The sequence below is a fragment of the Aquarana catesbeiana genome, linkage group LG01 (genome assembly GCF_042186555.1).
Source record: "Aquarana catesbeiana isolate 2022-GZ linkage group LG01, ASM4218655v1, whole genome shotgun sequence".
Lineage (NCBI taxonomy): Eukaryota > Metazoa > Chordata > Amphibia > Anura > Ranidae > Aquarana > Aquarana catesbeiana.
The window spans coordinates 102,142,950-102,163,758 of NC_133324.1; the positions used below are offsets into that span (position 1 = coordinate 102,142,950).

At 40.2% G+C, this 20,809-nt stretch overlaps 1 protein-coding gene across 1 annotated transcript in view; it reads left to right on the forward strand.

Moving 5' to 3' along the window:
• Positions 1-257: 257 nt before the first annotated feature.
• ITGA1 (integrin subunit alpha 1) overlaps positions 258-20,809 on the forward strand; it is a gene marked incomplete in the record, with an annotated part of 198,473 nt that continues 177,921 nt past the window's right edge. The window contains 1 exon segment of the mRNA XM_073622297.1: positions 258-791. Coding sequence (XP_073478398.1) covers positions 752-791 — 40 coding nt within the window.

The following is a 20,809-nucleotide window of genomic DNA, read 5'->3' on the forward strand; positions in this document are numbered from 1 at the left end:
TGTCAATTCTTATGGTTGCAACTTCCAAATATCAACTAAATTCCAAGATAAGTTAATGGGTTATAGTTAAGGATTTCGACAGCTGCTCTTTTCAAAACAATAGCCTCCTATAAAATTAGACCAGAGGTCTTGGACATCTACGCTACTTTACATGATAAGGCTAAATAAAATGAATACTATTTTGTTCTTTACGAAAAAAAAAAAGAGGTGGGGGGCTGACAGTAAGGAAATGTCAACTCCCATTTGCAAACAGGAAATGTTGTGAGGTCTGGATCTGTGGTCATTCTTTGATCTGCTCCAACCACAATCTTCTGTTCTTGCTAAGACTTATATATGTTTTAGCCTTCTGTGCATCACGTTTGCAGTGAGATTGTATTTCCTTCGCAACACCAGGAAACGCAAAGAAAAAAAAAAAAGAAAAAATGATCAGCTTGATTTTTTTTTTTTTTTTTTTTTGGAGAGCTGACAGTGTTCACAGTGGCTTGAATTAAACAAAACTGACATATTGGTCCTTGGAGAACAGTTACTGCAATCTCAGGCTCTGTTTCTCACAGAAGATGTTTGCAGATTACACAGCGTGGGATCGGTTGGAGATCACTGTACATGATCATTCGCTGTAGTAGTGTGCTGCTGGACAAGCTGAAGTATTGCTTTAGGAAGTCTTGTACTACTTTGTAGCTAATCATTTTCTCTCCGGCTGCTGGAGCATACAGGTATTTTATTCTACTTTCTGCAAGACAAGAGCTCTACCATGTGCTGGATTTTAACAGTGTACTTCTGTCTGCTGACAGGTAAGTGAAAACAATTTTTTGGCATTTAAAGGGTGAGCTCAGCCAAAATGTATATTTGAAGTGTGTGTACAGAGAATTTTTTTATTTATTTTTTATTTTTTTATTAATAGTGCGGTAGTTGAATTAAATTCCCTGTCAAACTGTATTTGTGTCTGTGTCACTGCTAGGTGCATTCAACTTTTCTATTTGTCCTGGGGGGCATTGTCCCTGAGGAAGAAAGGGATAGGAACTAAAAAATGTTAGAGGTGAAGGTCTTCCAATGGGGACACCTGTTCCGCTGTGTAATAGGGAAATTACTTTTACTTGATATAGATTTCCTTTTGCTTCCTCTTGTGTCTTTGGAAAAGGAAAACACATGTAAAGTACAACTAAACCCTCCAGCAGAAAACTGACACCGGAAGAGTAACTTTCGATGAATTACAAAAAGTTTGTGGGAGTTTTTTTGGGGATTTTTTTTTTATTGGTTCTAGATTTAGTTTACCATGTTGACTATTGCAATGTCTGTCCATTGGGATACCTATTGTAAAATCTACTTGTAGTTTTCTCAAAACTGACCTTGAAGTCTATTCTCTCCTTCCCCCCCCTTCTATTCAGTCAAATGAGATTTGTTTAAAGCGCATCTTATTTCATTTTATCGTTTTATGTTTACATACTCCTACTGTTACCTTGTAAGGCTATGTACATGGGATGTTTTACAACCTCTCCTGAACGATTCAACTTGGCAGATAGTAACCGACGTTTAAAGACGTCCGTTTAGCCTCATTTGCGTTTAGAAGTGTTTTTTTTTTTTTTTTTTTACTAATCACAAATGAAAAACGCCTGTAAACAAAAATGCAGCTTAATGCGAGTTACCATGTTTACACATGTTTACAAGCTGTTACAGGTGTTTGGCGTTTCAAATACATCCGTCCTGAAGGCATTTTTTTGCTTTCCAATAAATGCTTTTAACCTCAACTGCCTAGGAACGACTATAAACAACCCTGTGTACATGTACTGATAAGGTAACAGAGGAGAGTTTAGGAGCAGCTGAAAAAAACACCCAACTGCTCCTAAACGTCCGTTTACCATCAGTAGTGTACATGAAGCCCAACCCTTTTCATATACTGTACCTTCCTATTTTATATGCATTACTTGTATATTTATATACTTTAAAACATTTTCAATAAAAATTATATTGTGAAAAATAATATATATATTATTTATAATGTATTTAATTTTAAATGTTTTTATTATCATTTTCTTTTCTTTGCCCCTTGGATCTGCTGTCAAAAAGTCCTGTGAAGACAGGTGTTTCAGAATCTAGTCTAGTTATCAGCACATCCTGTTGTAGCCCACCACTGGAATTTGGGGGTGACAATGCTTCTGCATGCAGGGTGTAGAAAGGCAGACTAGTCACCATTACACAGGAAGTGCCAGAATTAACCGCTTCAGCCCTGGACCATTTGGCTGGCCAAAGACCAGAGCACTTTTTGCAATTCGGCACTGCGTCGATTTAACTGACAATTGCGCGGTCGTGGCTCACAATTAAAATTGCTGTATTTTTTTCCCCACAAATAGAGCTTTCTTTTGGTGGTATTTGATCACCTCTGTGGTTTTTATTTTTTGCGCTATAAACAAAAAAAGAGCAACAATTTTGAAAAAAACGCATTATTTTTGTACTTTTTTCTATAATAAATATCCCCAAAAAATATAGAAAAAAACATTTTTTTCCTCAATTTTGGCCGATACGTATTCTTCTACATATTTTTGGTAAAAAAAATCACAATAAGCGTATATTGATTGGTTTGCGCCTTATAGCGTCTACAAAATATGTGATAGTTTTATGGCATTTTTATTAATATTTTTTTTTTTTTACTAGTAATGGCGGCGATCAGCGATTTTTATCATGACTGCGACATTATGATGGACACCTCGGACAATTTTGACACATTTTTGGGACCATTGGCATTAATACAGCGATCAGTGCGATTAAAAATGCACTGATTACTGTAAAAATGTCACTGGCAGTGAAGGGGTTAAAACTAGGGGGCAGTGAAGAGGTTAATATGTGTCCTAGTTTGTGTTCTAACTGAAGGGGGATAGGGATTGTACAGGGAAACTAACAGATCACTGTTCATACTCTGTATGAACAGACGATCTGTCAGTTCTCTGCTCAGAGAACCGGAAACTGTGTGTTTACGCACACAGTTCCGGGTTCTGCGTGTGCCCGAGCGATCGATGGAGCCCGGCGGTTCGCACAACTGAGCAACGTTGCCACAGTACAACTGCGGTGGCTGGTCAGCAGGCTATTAAACATTTAGGCTTCATGTACACAGACGTTTCAAAACCTCTCCTGAACGCTGGAACTTGACAGCTAGTAACTGACAGTTAAAAATGTCTGTTTTGCCGTGTTTACATGCCGTGTTTATGCGCGATTCACCATGTTTGCGTTTAGAAGCATTTTTAAATGGTTTTTAAGTGGAAATGTACCCCCATTGAAAACGCTTATAAACGAAACGCGAGTTACCATGTTTAGACACGTTGGCATGTTGTTATAAGCATTTGGCGTTTCAAATGCCAATAAACTTCTGTTTTTCCAGTGAGGATAAAGATATACTTTGACTTTCTCAAAACTTACAAAGTCAATTTGCTGTGCCAACCTAATGGGTTCCCCTAGGTAGCTTCTGCTTTGTGCACCCTCCTTCTCAATTGCATCAACGTCCTATGATGCCTTGCAATTCTTTTGGACGCCAAGCTGTAAGGCTCGATTCACACCTATGCATGTTGCTTTTGAGCGTTTTTGGAGGTTTTTTTTTCATGCTTGCCACGTTTTTGAGCAGCGTTTTTGTAGCGTTTTTACAGCGTTTTTGCAGCGTTTTTGCCACGTTTTGCGTTTTGCGTTTTTTTTTTTTACAGTTAAAAAAAAAAAAACGCCAAAAACACATCAAAAACGCTGCAAAAACGCTGCACTTGCGTTTTTGATGCTGGTCCATTGAATTCTATTAGGCCCCATTCACACTAGCGCGTTTTTTGATGCATTTTGCATTTTGCAGAAATGCACAGCAATTTTTTAACATGGGTTCCTATGGAACATGTTCACATCAATGCTTTTTTGTATCTCTGCGTTTTTGGAAAGGGTCGGGGACTTTTTTTCATGCAAAAAGCAGCGTTTTGCATGTAATGGTTTTCAATGGACAAGCATCAAAAACGCAAGTGCACCGTTTTTGCAGCGTTTTTGATGCGTTTTTGGTGCGTTTTTGGTGCGTTTTTGCCGTTTTTTTTATTTTTTTTTTTGTAATTTTTTTGTAAGACTGTAAAAAAAAATGAAAAAAAAAAAAAAAAACGCAAATCGCGGCAAAAACGCGGCAAAAACGCCGCAAAAACGCGGCAAAAACGCGGCTCAAAAACGTGGCAAGCATGAAAAAAAAACCTCCAAAAACGCTCAAAAGCAACATGCATAGGTGTGAATCGAGCCTACGGCCCCATTCACACTAGCGCGTTTTTTGATGCATTTTGCATTTTGCAGAAATGCACGGGAATTTTTTAACATGGGTTCCTATGGAACATGTTCACATCAATGCTTTTTTGTATCTCAGCGTTTTTGGAAAGGGTCGGGGACTTTTTTTCATGCAAAAAGCAGCGTTTTGCATGTAATGGTTTTCAATGGACAAGCATCAAAAACGCAAGTGCTGCGTTTTTGCAGCGTTTTTGATGCGTTTTTGATGCGTTTTTGGTGCGTTTTTGCCGTTTTTTATTTTTTTTTTTTTTGTAATTTTTTTTTAAGACTGTAAAAAAAAATAAAAAAAAAAAAACGCAAAACGCAAAAACGCGGCAAAAACGCCGCAAAAACGCGGCTCAAAAACGTGGCAAGCATGAAAAAAAAACCTCCAAAAACGCTCAAAAGCAACATGCATAGGTGTGAATCGAGCCTTACATGCAAAACGCTGCATTTTGCATGAAAAAAAGTCCCTTACCCTTTCCAAAAATGCAGAGGTACAAAAAGGCATTGATGTGTACATGTTCCATAGGAACCCATGTTAAAAAATTCCCATGCATTTCTGCAAAATGCAAAATGCATCAAAAAACACGCTAGTGTTGGTGCTTTTTCAAAGTTTCAAGTTAGCTTGAAATCCACAGGGACTGTGCAGCTAAGGCTGGATTCACACCTATGCAGTTTTAACGCTTTTTGCATTTTGCAGATCTGCACTAGAGTCCTTTTAACATGGTTTCCTATGGAACACGATCTGTAGTGCAAATCTGCAAAATGCAAAAAGCACAAAAAATGCGTAGCTGTGAATCCAGCCTTAGGGCTCTTTCACACGGGGGATCCGTATGTCCGTTTTTCATCCTTCCGTTTTCGGATGAAAAACGGACATACATGTATCCCTATGGAGCGTCGGATGTCAGCGGTGACATGTCCGCTGACATCCGACGCCGCTCCGATCCGAAAAGTGTAACGGAGGAAAAACCTACTTTTCCATCCGTTATCGGATCGGGTGACGACGGACACTACGGTCCGTCATCATCCGATCCCCCATAGGGGAGAGCGGCGCTCTGACAGGTCCGTAGCTGCACAGCGTGCAGTGATGGACCTGTCATCTTTCTGCTCAGCGGGGATCGGCGGAGCGATCCCCGCTGAGCCAGCGGGTGTTCACGGGGCGGATCATCACTGATCCGCCCCGTGTGAAAGAGCCCTTAGGCTGCTTCTGTTTAGGGAGCTTTTCATGAATCATTGCCACCCAAGAACTGGGAGCTCAGGAACTGGTAGGATCATTGGGTAAAAGTTGAATGAAAGAAGGTCAAACAATGACACCACTGTAATGAGTAGTAGGCTGCTATTTGTAAACTATATTATACTGTGACCCATGTAAAACCTCTACAACTAAGCCCATGTGTGGGTGAAATGTGTTAGAGGGGCATGGCTTGGAAGGAGACAAGCTGAAGCTGATCTGCTACATTTCAGACCAGGTGTTCTGGTGTGTGCTTATATATTCTTTGGCTATACTATACTTTAGTTAAACTAAGTTTTTGAAAGGTGTTGGAGAAACAAATGACCTGAAAGTATGTGGTGTAACATTTCTACCTAAGTTCCTGAGCCTCGGTTCACACTGGGACGACTTGTCAGGCGACCTAGGTCGCCTGACAAGTAGCGTCCCGTTCAGTACAATGGAACCGTTCTAATCGGAGCGACGCAAGTAGCTCCGACTTAGAAAAAGGTTCCTGTACGACTTTGGGGGCGACTTGGGGCGACTTGCATAGACTTCTATACGTGCCGGTTCACACTAGACGCGGCACGACTTGCAGGTCGCCTCACCGAGGCGACCTGCACACGACTGCCGGGGCGATTTGCAAGTCGACTTCTGTATAGAAGTCTATGCAAGTCGCCCCCAAAGTAGTACAGGAACCTTTCTTCTAAGTCGGAGCGACTTGCGTCGCTCCGATTAGAACGGTTCCATTGTACAGAACGGGAGGCGACTTGTCAGGCGGCTAGGTCGCCTGACAAGTCGCCCCCGTGTGAACCGAGCCTAAAGAAGTCGTTTTGCAAGTCGCCCCGGCAGTCGTGTGCAGGTCGCCTCGGTGAGGCGACCTGCAAGTCGTGCCGCCTCTGGTGTGAACCGAGGCTAAGTCTGCACACCCACTATAGGAAGTTACAATGCCTGATGTTTATCAAGACCATGGGGACATGACCTCAAACTCCCAGAAGAAAAGCTCTAAACTAATATTAAAATGTATTATTTTACTAAAAAAGTAAGTTGATGAGCAGACTTTCAGCAGACATAGTGAGACGGTCAGCAGTAAATGAATTTAAAAACATGTTTGAGAAAGAAAGGCTGAACAAAGGAAAAGACAAACAAAATGTAAAAAAGGAGCAGACTCGATGGATCACTTCGTCTTTCTCTGCTGTCACTCAACTATGTTTGTGTGCTTCTGTTTGATTATTATTGATTTATTCTTTAAGTCATTGTGAATGAAACAGGAGAAGTAACTAGTGATTACTTCTGCTAGAGCAAGAGTCGAACTCCATGGCGAGCAGGAGCATATCCTGGAGATGTGGAGAAAATTTACAATTGGTGTCCTTGGTAGCCAGCAGGTGGCTCAACCCATCTAGCTGCACCTGATATCAAGCTGAAACATAATTTGTGGATGGTGGACTGAAACTTTAAATGATATCTATCGATAGATAGAGCGATAGCTAGAGTGTCTGTGTATATATATATATATATATATTTTTTTTTTTAGAGTTCCAGAGTAGGGCATGGTTAAACTCCTGTCTGGTCTTTGCTTTGCTGCCCATGTCCGTTTGTGGAGATTTCACTTCATTTTCTGTCCTATAGACAGAACGGGAGGGAAGTCTTGTCTTATGGCCCGTACACATGATCCGAAAATCCCACGAAAAATACCGCTCAAAGTGATTGTACGATAATCTGATGGTTAGTACACAACTATCGATAGCCGATCACGACAGTTCATCCAATATTATCCAATGGTGAAAGCACGAAAATTTTCCTCGTACGATACCAGATGGTACGATTTCTGTTTAGTCAGTACAGCTGTCATCCGAAAATACAATACAAATACACTACAACACATGACATCACTTCCGAATTTTTATTTTTATATTTTTTTTCTGTCGTACGAGAATTTTCTTAACTTTAGTAACCTATTCAATTTATACTTGAGACTAGCAAGCGAAAAAAGTCGGACGATCTGTCGCCTGATTTTCATATTGTGTGTACGGGGCATTAGATAGCTGTCACCACAACCAGTGTCCCCATCATTCTTGCTGTGAAGACAACTCAACACTGTGGATTTTCCCTCACATTCAGTCCTGGTTGACAATGGCTATCAGGACAAAGACATAAGGTGTATAATTTTTAATAGTTTAGTGTAGTCTAAAGCTGTCCATACACTGATAGATTTTTTTTTTTTTTTTAATTAAAAAAAGAAGGTAGCATCTCGCAGTAAGTAACAACAATAGAGACTTTTATAGCTATATGCGTTATAATAGCTAAATGTTGTTCTGTTATTCATGCTGAATTGCTGATGTACCTTTTTTTATTCATGCTTATTTTTTCTGATACTGAATAAACGTGTCCCTTGTGGTGTGTAATTCTGACCATTTTCATTCGGAACACCCAAAATAAAAACATTTCCCCTTTTATCTTTGGGAATTAGAAATAATAAAAGTTTATAAATTGGTTGCTAAAGATGACATCACTGGCTTTAGATTACAACATTTTTGTCAAAAAGGTTTTATGAAATTTAATGTGTATCCTCACAGGGTGCCACTGTGGACACACTAGTAACAATATGCCAACGTCCGGATAGTGAATGGAAAAAAATATGGAATTGCAAAGATGGACTTTATAGGCACACACATAAGATAAAAAATTGGAAATTTTAATTGGATAAAGTTAAAATCGTGATTTACAAAACATAAAAAGAAAACACATTATTTTAGTGCATGACCCCAAGGACTCAAGTAGAACCTCCAGATATTCTATTCTAATCTAATAGGATTTAATTAGAAATATGTAAATAGAAGCATCCAGGAGGAATAAAGTGCATGGAGTGGTTGAGTCACAGTATGAGGTCACAGGAAGATTTTTCGCTCTACATGTTGCGCGCACAATTGCGCTTCTTCAGGAGCTTACAGATCTAATGAACATATAAAAAAAACATCAAATAAGTATGACAGAATATCTAATACATAAAACAGAACATTATGAACAGTGAAATGGTCATTTTAGTGGAATCTGGTGGGAAAAATGAAGCCCAAGTCCGGGGACCATCAGGGGAGCAGGAAGCACAGGCCTCCCATGGGGGCGCAATCAAAAATACAAAAAAGAAATAAAATTAAAAAAGAAAAGAAAAAGAGTTTATTTGTACCCAATCAGGTAATATAGATATATTCCATAAAAATAGATACTTACATAATACTATAATTTTTCAAAGTAGTATATTATAGGGGTCAGGCAAAGAATCCCCAGTATTGAAATAATAAAATTCTGTAAAGCGGGAAAAAGAAGAGGAACAACCTATAATACCCAAAACTATATGTATATATATTTGCCAAAAAATGGCCAGCAAATAAGGAATATTATATAGGATATAACATAAAAAGAGGGAGAAAGGCTTACCAATGGCTGAACAGGCCTAAAACTGACAATAGTTGGTAACCATAATAACCGAGACTTGTAGTTGACAACACACTTTTGGTAGAGGGTAATCTATCATAGCAGTCTAAACTGGCAGTTAACACTCTAAACTCAACCAGTGAGACAGGTTGTCCAATGATCCAAGAAGGATCTAAAGCTCAAAGAGGCAATGTCTAATGATAAAACAAAAAGAGAAACGAGAAATGCAGAGATGCAGTAAGTTGTAATAAAAATAAAAAAACGAACAAAGCAATTGAATAAGTATCAAAAGGTGACCAATAGTAGTCAGCGCAAACCTTACCTTCAGTAGCCAGTATAGATAATGGGGATTAAGAAGACAGAGCCGTGCGTAGGGTCCCAGATGAGGAAGATAGCCTAACTAAGCAGCTTGGAGGCAGCCATATATGACTGTTTTATATGTTTACATAGACATCTCACGTAAACATATAAAAATAAGTAGACTTAGGGCTCTTTCACAAGGACGATCCGTATGTCCGTTTTTCATCCTTCCATTTTCAGATGAAAAACGGACATACATGTATCCCTATGGAATAGTGGATGTCAGCAGATGAACGTCCGCTGACATCTGACCCGCTCCGATCCGAAAAAGTGTAACGGAGGAAAACCCTACTTTTCCATCCGTTTTTGGATCGGATCGGGTGACGACGGACTCTACGGTCCATCATCATCCGATCCCCCATAGGGGAGAGCGGCGCTCTGACAGGTCCGTCTCTGCACAGTGTGCAGAGACAGACCTGTCATTCTCCTGCTCAGCGGGGATCCGCCCCGTGTGAAAGAGCCCTTAATTGTATCAAAATACATAACCCTAAACAGCCATTTAAAGCTTGTTGTATTAACCTAAAAATAGGTATAAAGAATTTCTAAATTTGTAGGTTTTTATAGAAGGAAATTACAGAAAAGGGTATTTTGAATAATTCAAAACAGTAAGTATAAATGAGGCTTGGTTGAAATGTAAGGGCAATAAATACAGACCAAATATAGCAATGTCAGAAGGAGGTCCCTTGTTGGTTAAACAGATAAACAATAATGCCCCGTACACACGATCGGACTTTCCGACAACAAAGTTTTGTTGGCGGAAAATTTGAGAACCCGATAGCCAACATTTGTTGGTGGAAAGTCCGACAGCAAATGTTCAATGGAGCATACACACGGTTGGACTTTCAGCCAACAAGCTCACATCCAACATTTCCCCTCGGAAAATCCGACCGTGTGTACGCGGCATAATACTGACAGGGGACTCAGAATAGTTCTATCAAAACTAATAAGATCACAGTGTGTAGATCAAAACAAGAGCATATCAGGCACAGTGACAGACTAAAAGATTTATACGATTGCGTTTCATTATACACAGGAGGATAAATAGCATTTAATCGTTCAATCCAGAGGGTTTCTTTCTGGAGGATGAGTTTGTCCCATTCTCTCCCTCTTGGGTTTTTGGGGATGACAGCCCGAACAAAAAAAGAGAAGAGGTGTCAAAATTATGATGAAGGTCAAGATGTTGGCTGACCGGAGTAAGTATCTTGCCATTACCTGATGTGTATATATGATCATTAATCCTCTGTCTAATTTGTCTGGCCGTCTTCCCAACATAAAAAGCCCCACATTTACAGATCATAAGGTACACCACCCGCCTGTGTCTCACAGGCTGCGGAGAACTTGGGGTAGAAGATTTCCCCGTTGGGGAGCTTAAGTTTATAACTCGGTAGAACCCATGGGCAGAACGCGCATCTCCCACAGCGCAAGGTGCCCATGGACTGTACAGGGTCATGTGGTAAATCCTTAGTGTAGTGACTTGAAACAAGCTTGTCCCTCAATGATTGGACTCGCCTAAAAGTTATTTCTGGGTATTGACCAATGTATTTGTTAAGGATTGGATCCTCCTGCAATGAGTGCCAGTGCGTGGCCATAATGTTCCTAATTTCAACATTTTTGTGTCTGATCTGACAAAGATTGAATCAAAGAAACAAGATGGAGATTATTGTAAAAATCATAATAGTTTTTTTTTCTGAAAACCATCTAGTCATATGTACTGTGTAATCATGTACTGTGTGATTTGTTGTTTACTGATAAAATCTCTTGAGGTACATGTAAACCCAGTTTTCTCTGCTGCAGTTAAGTAACACAGGACTTGTCGTTTCTCCAGTCATTGACTGGGCAGTGAAAGAAGAAGCAGCACACTGTCGAGCTTATCTCTTTTTCAAGTTTGCTCTCTCATCCTACCAGCATGATCCTTGTTAGCATATGAGCACTGCAGGACAGCTGACTGGCTATTTGCATTGCTTCTCCCTCTCACAGCCTCAGCTCTGTTGTACAGTGGTTGCAAGTGGCTGGTACTAAGTGTCATTCTGATACTTATGCTGCTTGCATTTAACAAAATACATTTAATGATGTATTAATGAATACAGAGATGCATAAATATGAGTTTGGAGTTTGGGCTTATATTCTCAAAATTGCATTTACTGTGCAGTTGTGTAATCTGTCACTGGAACATCTGTTTGGTCATATTCATCTCACTGATTTACCATATAAGGACTGTGTTTTAACTGTGGCTGCTGTTCAGATAATATAATTGGATTTGACATTTTTCAAGAGATGATAAACTATCATATCTGTAAAACAGAGAAAGAGACTTTGTAAGTAAGTGTAAGATGTGTTTTCAGAAATAATAGTGACTACAGATGTAAAGCAGTATTAAATCCAAAAGCAAACATTTATTATATTGCAGCTTACCCATTCTTAGATGTGATGGCTGCATTAGATTTCTTTTTTAGGCTTTCTTTCTTCTATTTTCATATGATGATCTGGCCAGTAAGTCTGTTGTTTTTCAAAAGAACAAGTTCTTTCGCAGATGTATCACTTAAAGGGATGAGACAAACTATTCAACACTACCAGAGGTGTTTACAATGATCAGTTTTACTTTTTTTAATGTAAAACTATTGCCCCGAAAGAAAAAAAATAACTGTTTGCTATTACTACTTATAAAGTGTGAGCTGGAGTTTGGCTTCAATTTGTTAGTATATTTAAATCTGCTAGTACATCTAAGATTCCCCCCAGACTGTCAAAGGACTGCTGTCCAAAGGTGCCCCTGTGCTCCTACTTCCAAGGAGGAGGTGTGTTACTGGCCAGATCACCAGGTGAAAACAAAAAGGTAAAAAGTCTAAAAAAGAAAACAAATGCATCTTCCACCTCTAATGATTAGTAAACTGCAAAATATTATATTTTTGGTTTGGGGTTTAATATTGCTTTAACATACTTTTATAAAGTATAACCGTGAGTATGCAAAATCATAAACCAACCAGAAGAAATCAAGCCCAGCCACCTTTAGGTTCTTGTACACCAGGGGTAGGCAACCTGGGGCTCTTTAGCTGTTGCAGAACTACAAGTCCCATCATGCCTCTGGGAGTAATTGTAAGTGCCAGCCTTGCAATGCATCATGGGAAATGTAGTTCCATAACAGCTTAGAGGGCCCCAGGTTGCCTATCCCTGCTGTACACCCTCTCACCTGGGGCAGACAATGTACTAATTTCAAATTCAAGCTCTGAATTTGCAATTGGGTCAACCTCTCCTGCTCTTACAAAAGTATGATGGAGTGCAGAACTGTGATTGGCAGCAATACAGAGGGATTCAACTGAAGTTGGAATTTTTACACTAGAACACCTCATCTGATGGTATGCAGTCAGAGGCACACCTGCCGTGAAAATAAGTCAAAACCTTGACTCAGATGGTGCCCGATCAATGGAGATCCTTTAAGACTTTCCCTGGACTTTCCCTGGATTTAAACTGTATCCTGGGGTCCCGCATATCTGGGCCTTGTCTTCAGAACAAATGTTGAAGCTAAGGTTCTTAGCACTGCATCTGAGCCACACTGTCGAGGGGAATGATCTCCCTGCCCAACAGTATATATTTGGCTCCAGCAGAACGAAGTGGCAAGGTGATGCAATGGTGTGAGACACAGACTTCTCTAAGGTAAGAGTCATCTGAACACCAATCCTGGGGGCAGGAGGAACTATATTACTGCCAATGACCACCAATGCTTGGGAAAGGGACAACGTTTTAATGTCAATCACCAGCATTGGGGGAGAGAGGGGGCTATTTGACTGCCACTGACCATGAATGCTGGGGAAAGGGTAACTATTTTAATGCCACAGTCCACCAGTGCTGAAGTCAAAGAGACCTTTCTATTACTATTGACCAACAATGCTGCAGGTAAGGGGGTGCTATATTGCCACTGACCACCAAAGCTGGAGAGAAGGGGGGTGATTTTATTGCTACTGAAAACCAATGCTGGGGAAAGGGAGAAACAGATAATAACAGAGTAATAGTAAGGGGGGGGGGGGGGAATCCACAATAGCATACAATTAGGGACAAATGTGTCTAATAATAATATTAATACATCTTAGTGTATTTGACTAATACATCTTAGTCAAAGAGGGAAAGGGCAGATTCCCAATTATACTCAATGGGTCTGCTCAAGAAGGACACATCAAGAATTATTATATCAGGCATAATCATCATGAACTCTGCTTACTGCTTATAACATAGCCAATATAACCATAGAGCGGGTATAGAAACAAGGAATCAGCAGTATACTGTAGTCTCTTGAAAAATGTGTTTGTAAAGAACAGGGAAGAGAAGGAAAAAAAAGAGGGGAGGACATAAAAGAAGAGATAAGAAGGAGAGAAAAGAAAGAGAAAGATGTCCAATGCGTCTCGAGATCCAGTGAAACCCGCCAACCCCTTCCCCATCCCCCAAGGCAGAAAAGGAAGAGTTATACACAGTGATCACCAGCGTTAATTAAGGGGGAACTCTATGGCACTCCACAACTCCCAGGTCCTTCTATGTCTGTCCAGGAAAGTCATTCAGAGAGGCTGTTAGATATTCCATCCTTTATACATCCTGGATCCCAGCGTGGAGCTCCGTCAAAGAAGATGTTTCATGCTGTTTCCACCGAAGCACCACTAAAAACCATGCCTCTGTAAGGAGATATGATAATAGTCATTTGTATGTTTTAGAACATTTTAAAGGGGGTAAGCCCAAAAGAAAAGTTTTAAGGGTAAATGGGATCCAAGAGTCAAAGACCTGATGGATGAATACATGCACTGTGCCCCAGTAAGGTGCAAGGAGTGGAGAGGACCAGAAAATATGTTGGAGATTTCCCAGACCCCTCCTACATCTCCAACATCTATAATCTGCAGTAATTTGTCTGGAGTTAAGTGCAAGTAAAAAAGTATAATATACTGGTTTTCTTTATATAAAGTGCAGATGGAGCTCTTAACCGCCTGAGACCATATTGTTTGCCAGGTGGTAAGGGGTAGCTCCTCTCCTAAAACTTGTTCCCACTTTAACACTTTAACACGTAGAGATGCTTTGCAGGGGTATGAGATGGCAGAGAAGTTAAAATGTTGTAAATTTGACAGATCCTGAGACTATTTTACTGCCACTGACATCCAGTGTTGGGGTGGAGGTTGTTATTTCTGTACAGAAGTGCCAGGCATTTTGGTGCTCGCCTCAAGCAGCAGAAGAGTTAGGTTAGGCACCCCCCTCTTCTCTGGGTTCAGAGGGAATTCTCTCACTCCTAACCTCTCCTCCTAGCAGCCAGAGGTGGTGGGAAGGACCAATCCCTTCCCTGCTTCCACCCCTTTCCCTGCTCACACAAGTGGCTGCTATGGCTGATCCAGCAGCTGAAGATGAAGAAGCAGAGAGAGCAGCCCTGCAAGTCTCCCTTCATCCAGTGGTGCTGTAAGTGGCAGAGGGAGAGAGGCTTCTGCTCACTGACACTACATACTGCTCACTGACCAACACTACATACTGCTCACTGACACTACATACTGCTCACTGACCAACACTACATACTGCTCACTGACACTACATACTGCTCACTGACACTACATACTGCTCACTGACACTACTTACTGCTCACTGACCAACACTACATACTGCTCACTGACACTACATACTGCTCACTGACCAACACTACATACTGCTCACTGACACTACATACTGCTCACTGACACTACTTACTGCTCACTGACCAACACTACATACTGCTCACTGACACTATATACTGCTCACTGACCAACACTACATACTGCTCACTGACACTATATACTGCTCACTGACCAACACTACATACTGCTCACTGACATTACATACTGCTCACTGACTGACACTACATACTGCTCACTGACTGACACTACATACTGCTCACTCACAGACACTACATACTGCTCACTCACAGACACTACATACTGCTCACTGACCGACACTACATACTGCTCACTCACAGACACTACATACTGCTCACTGACTGACACTACATACTGCTCACTGACCGACACTACATACTGCTCACTGACCGACACTACATACTGCTCACTGACCGACACTACATACTGCTCACTGACAGACACTACATACTGCTCACTCACAGACACTACATACTGCTCACTCACAGACACTACATACTGCTCACTGACTGACACTACATACTGCTCACTGACCGACACTACATACTGCTCACTGACCGACACTACATACTGCTCACTGACAGACACTACATACTGCTCACTGACAGACACTACATACTGCTCACTGACAGACACTACATATTGATCACTGACTGACATTACATACTGTTTACTGACTGACACTACATACTGCTCACTGACAGACACTACATACTGCTCACTGACAGACACTACATACTGCTCACTCACTGACACTACATACTGCTCACTGACAGACACTACATACTGCTCACTGACTGACATTAAATACTGTTTACTGACTGACACTACATCTTCAGTCAGTGAGCAAAAACATCACTCAGTGACCTTACTACTTTTTTATGCTTCAGTGCATCTCCACCACCAGGTGGAAAACCTGCTCACCTTAATAAGATAAATAATCAGATTTTTTCGTGATTCTCACTGATGTTGCTCCGCAGGAAACAACTCTTAGTCCTTCATATTACGCTCAGGATGAGCACACCTTCCACTCTCCAGTATGGTCACAGAACCCCATACATGCATCACATGGAATATAAAGGCATGGACATAGTGTATTCAAATTTCAAATATTTATTAAAAACCCCCTCTAAAAATACACTTACAAAATGTCATTAAACACAGCGCATTAAAAACATCAACTGTCATCATCCAGCTCAACACCGTGTATCGGCTCGATGGCAGCGTGACATCACAGGCTCAGCTCCTCCGCGTTGCGCCCTGTGATTGGGCTTCCTTGGTAGGCAGGGAGCCGATCACTATGAGCCCATAAGTAGCTTAATATTACTTATATTATAGCAACATGAATAATATCACTTGAGAACCAGAAGTATGTCTTGGGCCCGCTTCCAGAGAACTCCGGAAGCTCTGAATCACATCATCTAAGGCAAGGGGACATCATACAAAGGCAACAACAGACTACCCCCCACTCAAACGAAAATTTTTAATACAATCTGCCTATATTCTCTTCTCAAAAAAACATATATTGGAGGAAAGTGGGTTTTTTTTTTAATTATTGTGCTGATTTTTTGGGGGGTACAGGGACAGTCTCATATGTATACTGTATATACAGCACATAGGATCATTTTCCATTTCACCGTGCCCCTTTATGGCTTCTGTCTATGCAGTGTGACTACATCCATACTTCACCATGGCACTCTACATGTGCTGACTCTTCTTTTTTCCTATTGGAGTGCCCAAAGATGCCCCAAATCTTTTACCATCTTGGGAACACTCATGGCTTTGTGATTTTTCATGTGATGGCAAAACACAGAAATCACTCAGACCTGTTCATGCCAATGTGTCTTGTTGCAGTGAAAGTCTCATATGCTATATTTGTGTGTTTACCTTCATTGTGCCAATAAGTCAAATAGATGAAATTCTTAATTGAATGCATTGAACACGTGTCAGCATGGATTAGCACATACATTTTCATTGTGGACCCAACTTGATTCAGACACAGAAGTCAGCTGTTGGTTTGGGTCTGTAGAGTTTGTAGTTGAGGTTATCTCTACTTCTTTTTTTGGTTTTAGAAACACATTTAGGGTGAACGTCTGTAACCGAACATTCAACATTGCAAAACACCAGAAGAATGCTATTTTTAAGGAATGCATGTGGTGTCATTTCTCTAAACGGTACATCTGTATATTTTCAAAACTGAAACTATCCTATCCACAGCAACAGCCTAGTCAGATAAGTGTGATACATACCACAGACCACAACATACGAATAAACTTTGCTGACAGCTGCAACTTTTAAACCCATGACTTCACTGAGACAATTAGATGTTTCATTTTTTATTTATCAAAGTAGTATGTACAAAATGAAAATGCATTTTTTGTAAAAAGGAAACTCTGTTAAAAACTTTGAAACTTTGTTAAAAGATATTAGCCTCAAAAGCTTGCAATTATTAAACATGACCTGTGATTTTGCAGCTACTGTGGATTTTTAAAGCCTATTTGCTAAAGAAGTAAAGCATGTTCACTTTGCAAAGTGAATTTTAAGGAATTAGGTAAATCCCAGTAAAATTCACTTTGCAACGAATACCTTATTATGTTCAATGAAAATAAAAAATGACAAAATAGAAGTTTTGATCAAAGCTGAATTCTAAGCTGCATTCTAAGCATGCATAGATTTGCATTGTTACATTAGTCCAGCCTATCGTTTGACAATATGCCGGACAGGAGCTCTCTCGTTCTGGGTGGATATCTTATTACATTCTCCCCAGAACATGCCTCGTGCACGCCCAATGGGCCGTGCTGTGGCACATTCTGTTACCCACTGTGTCCACCGGACACAGCAGATGACAGATCATTGATCCAGCTCACTGCTGGTACCATGTGATCGCTGTGACCAATCACAGCAGATCACATGACAATTATACACAACGGATGGCTTCTATTCATGCCATTTATTGTGTACTATAGTGTTGATCTCTATGACTGGTCACAGCCCATTTGTACCATGTGATTAGCTGTGGCCAATCACAGCTAATCACAATAGTAAACACTGAATTAATAGTTTTCATTCAGAAAAAATGGTTGGTTATATCACTGTTATGCCCTGTACACACGATAGGATTTTCGGACAACAAATGTTGGACGTGAGCTTGTTGTTGGAAAGTCCGACTGTGTGTATGCTCCATAGAACATTTGTTGCCGGAATTTCCGCCAACAAATGTTTGAGAGCAGGTTCTCAATTTTCCAGAAATTCCGAGCATGTGTACATAAGTCAGACGCACAAAAGTCCGCACATGCTCGGAATCAAGCAGAAGAGCCGCACTGGCTATTGAACTTCACTTTTCTCAGCTCGTCGTATGTGTTGTACGTCACCGCGCTCTTGACGTTTGGAATTTCCGACAACATTTGTGTGACCGTGTGCATGCAAGACAAGTTTAAGCCAACATCCTTCGGAAAAAAATACACGGTTTTGTTGTTGGAAAATCCTATCGTGTGTACAGGGCATGATAAGCAATCATAGCGTGTAAAAAATCTTGATCATCTCCCCAGAGTAGTACAGTGTTACTATGGTAACACTGTATCGCTCTGGTCACAGTATGTCAAAGAAAAAAAAATCTAAGTAAAAAAGAGAGTAAACATTTTAAAAAATGATTTTATGTTCCTTTTCTTTTACTTACTGTCACCAGTCAGTGTCCCTGATTACCACCACACCAGTTATATGGTGACACTGTACTGTACCGGTGACAGTTTGTAAAAAAAAATTGGGGAAAAAACATATTTTTTTACTTTCTTAATTTTCCAAAAGATTATGACAAAAAAATTACAACTCCAAAAAACTTGTTATGCCAGTTATATGTACTGTCCTGGCGTTTTCAGGCCTTAAGAAATGAGGCCGTCAGTACATCAATATTGATCGATTTTTAGATATATACCATAGTTTGTGGACTTTCCTACAGACTAAATAATATACACTGAGAGGGGGGGGGGTGCTGCGCTAACCAGAGGGGTCTCGGCTTATAGGGATAGGTAATATTTCCTAGTATCCATAGATCACGATGTTTTAAATAGTGAAAAACGTCAGAGAATCGCATAAATTGGAATAGCGAGTATGCATAGATGTAGTGACTCAAAATTAATTACATATGTAGATCCAATCAGTGATATAAATATAAGAATAAACACTGGTGCATATATTGATTAAAAAAGTAATATATAAAAACCAATTTTGCATATGTTAAAAATGTTTAGAAATTCAATATAGCCAAAGTGCTCGTGCTCTTGTGCCTTAAATCTAAAGATCAAACTCATACATATGCTAAAGTGCAAAAATGAAGCAATAAAATATAAACGAACAAGTCATATATCAAGTGAAAACAAACAGAAAACAAGTGAAGCAAACAAGAAAAAAGAAATGGTCGCCTGATCCTTATGTTGCGACCCGTGCGACAGTGCCAGTATAATGTGAATGATCACGTGAGTGAATACACCCACTCTGATAATTAGTGTCCAGAGTAAATTAATAATACAAGTGTCCAAAGAAATAAATAGTGTTCAAAAGCCAGTGCTTAAACGCAATACTCCAATGACAGTGGGGTGTTACTATGCAGATCAGACACTCTATGTCTTCTTCATGCAGCATGCACTAGTGTAGATAATGGCCCCTTACCTAGCGGTGCTAGGTCAACCGCATATAAGTTGTTAACTCTCGAGGTCCTGGGTCTCTCCTGTGTCTCTGTGTCCAGACTTCTTCAGGGATTATCCCCTGAAGAAGTCACGTGATCAAGTGACATCACGCGTAGGGACGGAATAGGCTTGTTTCGTTTTACCTTCCTTGCTGAATGCATTGCGAGCTCGCTGCTCGTAGGATACCATGCTTTATGAGAACAACTGCTAATGTGAGTACTCTGTATATGGTTTATGTGAATAAAGTGACCTATAAAAACATTCTTCACTATCTGGGTACTTTATCCTATATCTTACATACAATGGAGACATGATGTGGAGGAGGAGCTAGGAGCCGCACTGTCCCAGGACCCCAGTTAGGACCACAACTAGACATATCCCAGCCCCCAATAGGATCCTGTAGAGTCAGCAAGTCTGGACACAGAGACACAGGAGAGACCCAGGACCTCGAGAGTTAACAACTTATATGCGGTTGACCTAGCACCGCTAGGTAAGGGGCCATTACCTACACTAGTGCATGCTGCATGAAGAAGACATAGAGTGTCTGATCTGCATAGTAACACCCCACTGTCATTGGAGTATTGCGTTTAAGCACTGGCTTTTGAACACTATTTATTTCTTTGGACACTTGTATTATTAATTTACTCTGGACACTAATTATCAGAGTGGGTGTATTCACTCACGTGATCATTCACATTATACTGGCACTGTCGCACGGGTCGCAACATAAGGATCAGGCGACCATTTCTTTTTTCTTGTTTGCTTCACTTGTTTTCTGTTTGTTTTCACTTGATATATGACTTGTTCGTTTATATTTTATTGCTTCATTTTTGCACTTTAGCATATGTATGAGTTTGATCTTTAGATTTAAGGCACAAGAGCACGAGCACTTTGGCTATATTGAATTTCTAAACATTTTTAACATATGCAAAATTGGTTTTTATATATTACTTTTTTAATCAATATATGCACCAGTGTTTATTCTTATATTTATATCACCGATTGGATCTACATATGTAATTAATTTTGAGTCACTACATCTATGCATACTCGCTATTCCAATTTATGCGATTCTCTGACGTTTTTCACTATTTAAAACATCGTGATCTATGGATACTAGGAAATATTACCTATCCCTATAAGCCGAGACCCCTCTGGTTAGCGCAGCACCCCCCCCCCCCCCCCTCTCTATACCATTTGATTTGGGCTGG